We start from the raw sequence: 9,592 nt of genomic DNA, 5'->3' as shown, positions 1-9,592 counted from the left end.
AACAGCGTGGGGGGAACTGCCCTGTCACTTTTCTCTCTTGATAGGACGGCAGACTGGCGCAGTTGGGAATAAGTCAAACGCTTCAAGGTTAGACATCTCAAAGGCTGAACTGACTTAATAAAACAACTGCGGTCCGACATAAACTGAATTCGCATTGTCATGGCTAGAAAATGTGTCATTCCTAGTAAGCACTATTTACGATAATGGTTTGAAGCTGAAATAAGGGAAGCTCATCAGTATACTGTTATGGAGATTGTTGAGTTTTGATCAGTCTTCAGTCTTCAGTAATAAGGATAGTAGGTTGATGAACCTGTGTTAATCCTGACAGATTTCCTTCCAGTGAAGGTCCAGCTTCTTTTTGAAAATGTTCACTGATGGTGCTGATACCATTTGTTCTGGTAAAGCGTTCCAATCATTGACCACTCGATGAGAAAAACGGGACCCCACCTTTAGTTTATTAGATCGCGGTTTCAAAACCTTCTTGCTATGATCCCGGAGATTATTAGTGCTGGAGGGAGCAAAAAGATAAGACATGAACACCCAGATCATAATTAAAGATACGAAAAGCCAGTATAAGGTCACCTCGCGTCCTACGATATGATAAGGGGAAAAGATTTAGACGTTTTAAACGCTCATCGTAAGGGAGTTTAGAAAGACCCTTTACTAATTTTGTCCCTACACGCTGGACACGCTCAAGCGATTTAGTATCCTTTATCAGACAAGGGCTAGCTGCTTGGATACAGTATTCTAAGTGTGGCCTTACATAGGTGGGATATAAAATTCGAAACATATCCTCGTCAAAGCATTTAAATGCTCTGCGAAGCGACCATAGCGCACGATAGCCTTTGGAAGCAACCGCATTGCAGTGCGTAGTAGTTTTTAAGTCGTGACTTATAATTACTCCTAAGTCTTTGTGCTCTTGAACGCGTGGCAGAGATGTACCATTAATGGTATAATGGTAACTAATATCGTGCCCGATGTGCATGAACACGCTCTTCCTGGAATTAACTTCCAGGCCCCAATCATGAGCCCACCTAACTAATTCGTCCAAATCTGCTTGCAGATAACAACGATCAGTCTCATTTTTTACTGTTCTCCAGATTTTAACATCATCCGCAAACAATAACGTCGACGACTTAAGTAGTAAAGGTAGTTCATTAATATACAGAAGGAAAAGTAAAGGGCCTAAGATGGTGCCTTGGGGTACACCACTTTTGACCGGTTTCCATTCGGATAGAGTTCCATTGACCCTCACTCTCTGTCTGCGGTCACATAAGAAGCTTCCTATCCATTCCTGTATAGCACTTGTTATACCAAAGCTCGAGAGCTTTTGCATAAGACCTAAGTGTGAAACCTTATCAAACGCTTTGCTAAAATCTATGAATATCACGTCGACAGACTGGCCGTTGTCTAGGGCAGCTGTCCAATCCTCTCTCGCAATGAGTAAGTTAGTCAAGCATGAATGCTTGTTACGAAACCCGTGTTGCTCGGGAGTTAACAGATTGTACGAATCTATGTGACTCAGTAGCTTAGCCCGAATTAATTTTTCAAGTAACTTAACTACTATACTGGTCAGGCTAACAGGCCGGTAGTTAGATACGATCCGTCTCTGACCATCCTCAAATATAGGACTAACTATGGCGTCTTTCCAGTCTCTAGGTAGTTGAGCCTGTGAAAGGGACATGTTGAAGAGCATCGTGAGCGGTCTTGAGATAATGTCCGCAAGCGACGACAGTAAACGTGGGTGTAACCCATCGGGGCCCGGTATCTTACAAGGTTTTAGGTTAGTTATCAAAGGAAGAACAATATCCTCGGTCACGTGTATAGGTCCTATGGCTGGTATCTCATTGTCAACGGGACAAGTAGTTGTAACACTACACGTAGAGTAGACTTCACTGAAATAGTTAGCAAATGTCTCCGCTTTCGCTAGATCAGATTCAGCCAATAAAGCTGAATTTTCGCTTAACAGTAATGAGGGGATACCATCACTACGTTTCGTCCGCCTTTTAACGTACGAAAACAGTCGCTTCGGACAGGTACGGCTATCGTATGCCAACTGTCGTTCGTAAGCCGTGCGGGATTGAGCTATGGTCTTTTTACATATATTCCGGATTTTTTTATATTCGCACTTAAATGATGCCTGACCTGTTGACAAGAACAAGTCCCAGAAGTGTTTCCTACGCTTCAACAGCTTCCGGGTTTCCTTATTAATCCATGGGGGGCAATATGATAGCTTACGTGCTGACCATGGGATAAACGGTTGAGTTACGGATTCGAACGTAGACTTAAACTTATTCCATGCATAATCAATCGATCCATCAGCATCGACCGACCAGTCAATCGAGATAGCATAGTCCCTTATTGCCGGAATATTAGCTCTCCATATATTAGGACGGGGTGGAGCAGATGCAAATTCTATACCATGTATCCGGAACTTAAAGGAAAGTACGACATGGTCACTACTCACCAGTGGGGGAAGGTGTTGAATGTCGACGATATCTTCACAGTGGTGTGTGAGGACAAGGTCTATCAATGACGGATTATGTTCCAAGTCTATATGCGTCGGCTTAACGATACATTGTACAAGTGCACATTGAATAATTGATGACAGAAGGACGCTATCGAAACCCCCACCTGGAGCTGTGAGCTCTATCCAGTTTATATGGGGTGCATTGAAGTCTCCAACGATGAGACAACATTCTGCTTTACTCCAAGAACAGACGTGTTTTAGGATAAAGTCGTCAGCGAGACAACACGGACTACGATATATTCCTCCTATCGTCACTAACCCGTTTCTAGACCTAATTGTACAACATACTACCTCACACGTACCACTTACATGCGCCTCCGATATGATCGAGTTAATGCGGAAGTGGTCCCTAATATATAATATTATGCCTCCTCCCTTGCGACTTCTAACTCTATCACTTCTGACACAAATGTAGCCTGAAATGACTGGAGAACAGTCTATATCTACAGTGAGCCAAGTTTCGGTGATAACAATTATATCCGGATTTAAGTCGTCTACCATCAAACTTAGTTCAGACATCTTATTCCGAAGACTACGAGCATTCGTATAACACACATTTAGGGTGTTTTTGGAGACATGCGTTCTACCCACACAGGTCTCGGAAGCATTGGCTTCCAAGACCTGACTACCCGAAAACCCTTAATCGTAAGGTTCGCTTCACCGTTTGGCCTTCGAGTTTTTAACTCTGTTAGGGCATTCTTCCACTTGATCCGATCCTCAAGTGGCCAGTCAGGTCGAATACGAATGTTTGAGTCACGAGTTTTGCGTGCGTTATTTAGTAATACGTCCCTTTCCTCAAAATTTCCGAGTACTAATTTGAGGATCCTTCTCTATTGGGTTTCGCCTCCAACATACTTACCAAGTCTGATGACTTTCGAGATATGTACCCCTGGGACCTCCTCTGACAGTATATTTCTGATGAGAGATCCCACTAACTGCAGGTCGTGGGCATGTCTCTTAGAGGGATCGGTGTCTTTCGATTCTGCCAAGTTCCAGATGATTACACTAGGCACCTGTTTAACTTCCTTAAAAGTCGTGTTCACGGCCTTCGATCGTGATGTCAGATCCTGCCGGTTAGTTACCGGCTTCTTACTGTTAACTTTCTTTATAACAGTGTCATGTGGGTCGAGCGAGTTACTCCCAAGAACATTTGGTGAAGTTAGACTATTTCCATCCACAACAGTATTAAATATTTTCTTACATTTGGACTTGAGCGGAGTTGCCTGATGCTCAGGACGTGAGTCCAACGATGACTTTTCGACTATACGCGCGCTTTCTTTGGTTATTTTTCCGTCTCTTTTGCGTTTCCGCGTAATCCATTTACCACTATTCTCAGCATCCAGATTGGGACTATTCTGGACGATAGTGGTTCTAGCCGGGATTGATAATTATCGTGTGCACGCTAGTGACTAGCTTAGGGAGGCGATGCTCAGAGATGTATTGAGAAGTCATGACCAGTGGAGTTTGATCGTGTCAGGCGTGAGGCATTTACACAAAGGATGATGGTCGCACAATATGGTGAATTGGTTGAAGTTAGGAATTAACATTGATGATGCCACAATTATTGTACTTTGACAACACTTAAACCAGCAACACCTATGATTGAACCGCGTCCACCCAATGAAATCAAAAGTCAGAAGCGAGGAGGTTGGAAGATATATTTGTTAGATTATCAACATATCGAGGAGTGATTGGTCTAAACTGGCTAGTGATTGCAAGAGAAGTTGAGCACGCTATTCCCACTCGTGATCTGGTGCGGATACATGACCGAGCACCTTCAGCTAGATGAGTCCATAAAAAATAATGTGGTCAGCATCCAATGTCGAACACTTACAGAGCTACTGATTTTGTAGATTTATTTACCGCTACAACATCCTCGGATGCTGACTAACTGGTCTGGAGATAAGCGTTCGCGTGGAACTAAGGGTTCTTGTTTCAAGTGCTGGGTCGGGGTTGTGAATGCTCACTTTCGAGGAGTCCCATACTGAGACGAGACGGCCGTCTAGTGCTTCCAGGCTTTCAATGATGGTCGAACATTGATGGGTTCATGATCTCCACTTCAGGGAAGATTAGTTTTTGAAACAGATTTATAATTCATTACTTATTAACTTGACTGGCAATGTGGTCAGAATAGCTCTGTTGGTCTTTTTGAAACGTAGATGATCTCACTGATTTTCCGTCATTATGTATCTAATTTTATCTAGATGATATCCACATGTCAAGTGTACGATAAAAGAAGAATATAATGGAGATTTAAATATATGACCTAAATGGTCTAACATACTTAGTGGAACTGGATGCGTCCAAGCGGACCGATATTCCTAATAGTTACCAAAGGACAGGCGGACACCAATTGCAGCAAATGAATCTCTGGTAGACCATGGACAGAGGTTTGAATTTAGGTTCATACATGTCTTGGTTAGTTGTTGAGATACAATTCGACTCTGAACGGCCAACAAGCTTCGTAAAGTCCGTGGTACGGCAGGACATTTAGGCATCTGGTTTATTGCCTCCTTGTCAAGTGGAGTTTTATTAAATTGATTAAATATGCTCACAATAGTTTTATTCCGTAGTCGCGAAGGATCCAAATATGGTGAGTAGTACATTGTAACAGGATTTGTGGGCCGGACTACTGTAGAACTTACAGGTGAATTTGTAAAGTTATTAACTACACCACTCCATACTGACTTGAATTTGTGATTCATGTTCATGAGCGATGTTCTTCGTTAGGCTGGCTTTATATGTGCGTAAGGGAATCAAAATTTCTATCCAACGTAGAATGTGTTGTGGTAAACGCGTTATATATGCCCCCGTTCACTATAAGGATCCCTTAAAACTGCTTATTAAAGACTGTATAACGTTCAAAAGCGCTAACTAAACCTTAAGATCATCTATAAAGACAGCAATGAATATAATGTAAGTATGTTATGATTGGAAACCATATTTTAATGACCTTCCAACAAATAATTTTCTTATGTGCATACTATGGATCTGACTTGCCACTCTATTTGACCTTATGATCGACTATGATTTATTAGAATATCTGCTCAAACCGGCTGGTTTACGAGGACGTCTTCGGAGACATGCTAATCGATTCCATTCACTTGACGACTTTTCTCCTATAGTTAGGATGACAGAAATATGTGCTAAGGTAGGGGTGACGCGCACTCGAAAGACGGTCCTACAGAAAAAACTCTCTGACGAAATTAATAATGACTCAATTGTGAAGATCCTTCAGCATATACTTATGTATTTCAAAGCGAAAGAAGATCCTGAAATTACTACGGAACTAATTATTGAACACTTTTTTGCCTCAGTATCGGACGAAAAACCACTAAATGATTCATAATCTACCCCGCTGCCTTCCTGCAGAGTCACTTGTGCAGAATTCAATATGCTCAATATTTTTAAGGCTTTCAGCACACTAAAAGACCAGACCATATATCAGCTAGCATGCTAAAAACGGAGGCGCTAATCTCCGTTTAATACTTTCAAAACGATTTGGAATATCACTCAGGACCGCGTGTTTCGATGCTTCCTGTTAAGCAACACATCATTCTGAAGATTATATCAAGAGTCCAAGCTGGCCCAGAAACACGATCTCAGAAATGTCTAGAGCTGTTGAGAAAATGGTTGGGATGGCAGTAATTTAATATATGCTTGTTAATAATCTCATATCGACTTCCCAGAATGGGTTCTTGAGGACTAAGTCATGCGACACGAACCAAATCGATTATCTGAACGATATAACTCCAAAACGAGACAACGAGCTCCACATATCGGTCCTATTGATCGGATTTAAGACGGCTTTCGGCAAGGTACCACACGGAATACTAAAGTCCTACGGGATCCATAACTCACCACGCTCATGATATGTTCCATTCCTAACCAAACATAAGCGAACAGGAAAGTATGATGATTTCCTTTTATCACCAAAATCAATTCTAGGAAGAAGTTTCCTACAGACACAATTCCGAACCGTTCCCAAGACTGTCAATCGCAGAGTCTTAGCTTAGTCAAAGTCAGAACAAGTAAGCTATTTGGCTTGGTAAACTTTATCTGTTTCTAAAACATAAACTAACACTTTTAGTATGCAAAATAAGCAGTTGATGCCGTCTACTGAACAGGGGAAAACAAACAGCATACCAAACAGTAACCGAAGGATAAAAAATGAGTCGAAAAACCCAATATATTTTATGATAAGAATTTAAAAAATAATAACATGTTCTCAAACAATATTTCGCATGTGACATGTTAGTTTACAGGCAAGACCAAATTGTTACAAATGATACAGTCTTCACTGTTATAAGTTACTCAGTTAGGTTTATATGTTATAAGGCGCATTGTACATAACAATTCTCGCATGTGAATATAAATAATGTCGTTAAGACTCGAGCTGTCAATATAAGAGTTGACGCTTCACGATGGTTGAGTTGTGACGTGCAGTCGATTTTTTACAATGAATCTAAGTAAAGTTGAGAACTTCACGAAAATCCAACCCTATATCATTCTAGAACATCTAATGGATTAATGACGGCGCAACTCCAAGTCACATGTTCCATATATGTTTTCGGTGGCACATCATGAAGGTGCTAAAAAGGAGAGTAAACAAGAAAAAACAAGAAGTAAGGCAAACAATGTTTATAACTTCTAAAGTTGAGTTCTTTTAATGGAATAATAAAAGTCTGACTACTTGAACTTATTCTCTTCTATTAATTCGGTTTTTGAGCAAGAGAAATCCAATAGGTTAGAGAAAACAAGCCTTAGTATGGCGACGAATTGGCAAAGAACTGTATAAACGGCGGTGATTGGAAAACAAGCTAAAAGTTTTGGATTGTGTGTAGTTTTGTAAAATTATATGATATTATAAACACAATGTTCGGATGCACAAATGGCTTTCCCTTCTCTTATCGCCAAAGCTGTTACAGTTTCCTTTTATTATTATAGATTTTGTAGGGCCATGAGTAAACATTATTTTCTCGTGATTGTCCAGTTTTGCTTGTTATAAGGTATCCCCGCAGGGGGTAGAACCCACTCAGCGTTACAAGTATAAGTCAAAGAAGTATTTGGCATAGTAAATTAGCGTTAATACCACTGGATAGTTACATCCCATTAGAGCAAAAGTGGCCATAATTTAACAAAATGTCCCACTCCACAAACTTGGGTTAATGGAGTGTCTCCCCACCCCCTGGAGTTGTCTCCCCACCCTCATGTTTTCTGTTTAGTGACGCCACCCTCCCTCCTTTTATGATGTTAGGCTCTCTTACACTTACAGAGAAGGTCAGATAATGCTGTTGCTTATGCAAAGCCGGTTTTATACTTCAAAAGATAAACAGGAACACGCTAAGTAAATATGAGACCATCATTAACTTTCTAATTTACAAAAAAACCTGGTACCAGTTGGGACACGTGTCCCAACTTTGGGACGAGACTGAACAATTTCGAGTGGACATTGAGTTAGTTTGATTGAAACTTTTCGGTGAAATTAAGGAAAATGCAATCAAAGAACCCAAAATTTATTTAGGTCTATATTTTTCCTGGAATTCATGAAAGTCTGATATTTTTGCTCAAAGTCAACACATAGTTGGGAAAATACTGTACATATATTTACAAAATTCTGTCACACATCAATAAAACTTAATGGTTATCGATTAACACACAAACATTTTGAATGATCGCCTTAATGATATTTGTTTCATATTACGAAAACTATCGAGCAGACAAATAAATCATCACTAAAAAACTTTCCACCTTGTTTCATGAACACGCAAAAAGACAGTGCTTCTTACTTGACATCCAGATACAGTTTACAGGTACCGACCTTACAACCGACCAAAATCAACATGTACTTTTTTATGCTAACGGTCTTTTCAACACTCAGCCCTAATTTTGTGAACTACTGTCTATAAAAAATTCTATGACCTTGAACTCTAAACTATGCATTTCAGTCGTTCAATTCAAACTTCACATTTTCTGAGCTCGTTCACAGAACGCAGTTTTCCCTTGTAGTTTAAAGGCCAGGTGGAATATGCTACTATTCTCAAAAACCTAATAGGACTACTGGAATTACCATGGGAGAGGATTCCTTGGCGAGGTATTAAATGGCAGAGTTTACGTACAATGGTCACTTCGACTTTGCTAACAAACCGTTAATTCCTATGGGATCGCCAACTGGATAAAAGGGAAGAGACCTTGAATATAGAAACATGTTGAAGATACCACAGGTATTTTAGTTTGACAACACTTAAACCAGCAACACCTATGATTGAACCGCGTTCACCCAATGAAATCAAAAGTCAGAAGCGAGGAGGTTGGAAGATATATTTGTTAGATTATCAACATATCGAGGAGTGATTGATCTAAACTGGCTAGTGATTGCAAGAGAAGTTGAGCACGCTATATCCACTCGTGATCTGGTGCGGATACATGACCGAGCACCTTCAGCTAGATGAGTCCATAAAAAATAATGTGGTCAGCATCCAATGTCGAACACTTACAGAGCTACTGATTTTGTAGATTTATTCACTGCCACAGCTCACTCCTCCCTAAAGAGGTAGTGATGACCATACGACGTGCTCTGCCATAAGTTTAGACCCAACGACTTTATTGTTTTATAAACACTCTTCTGATAGCTTGCTTTGTTTAGCAGCATCTGGTCGTATTTCCTTACAACAAGGGACCATTTATTACAACATGTTAACAAGGAAACAAAGTACAATCAAAATTTCGGTTTCTCGTGAACTTCGTCGTTCTTTTTATCGTCTTTTTCAGCCGTCCCAGAAAAGAAAAAATTGATATGTAAGTGCATGTCGAAATACACTCGTATGAGCGTGAAGACACAAAGCGGGTGAAAACAGTTAAATATGCTCATACACTTGCGACAGCGCGAGAGCAACTTTTAAAATTTTTTAGGGTTTTAAAAAAAAATTAAGTATGGGCATATTAAAAAAATTTGTTTCTTTGGAATAAATATATAAGTATAAGCATATTTAAAACTTTTGTTATATATAATACAAAAGAAAATGGAGATGAAGCGAAATGTTGACTGGTGTATTACGCGCA

The 9,592-nt window shown here is 40.2% G+C and overlaps 1 protein-coding gene across 1 annotated transcript; it reads right to left on the bottom strand.

Annotated features, from left to right (window-relative positions):
* Window positions 1–4,851: 4,851 nt before the first annotated feature.
* Smp_203020 (uncharacterized protein) lies at window positions 4,852–5,241 on the bottom strand (the record flags this gene model as incomplete). The annotated part of the gene is made up of 1 exon (XM_018798251.1): window positions 4,852–5,241. The coding sequence occupies one exon, from the start codon at window positions 5,239–5,241 to the stop codon at window positions 4,852–4,854; it is 390 nt and encodes a 129-aa protein (XP_018653212.1).
* Window positions 5,242–9,592: the final 4,351 nt, after the last annotated feature.

Source organism: Schistosoma mansoni, chromosome 6 (genome assembly GCF_000237925.1).
Source record: "Schistosoma mansoni strain Puerto Rico chromosome 6, complete genome".
In the NCBI taxonomy this organism is placed as follows: Eukaryota; Metazoa; Platyhelminthes; class Trematoda; order Strigeidida; family Schistosomatidae; genus Schistosoma; species Schistosoma mansoni.
Note: the sequence above shows the minus strand (reverse complement) of the source record. Positions and strands in the feature narration are given on the sequence as shown.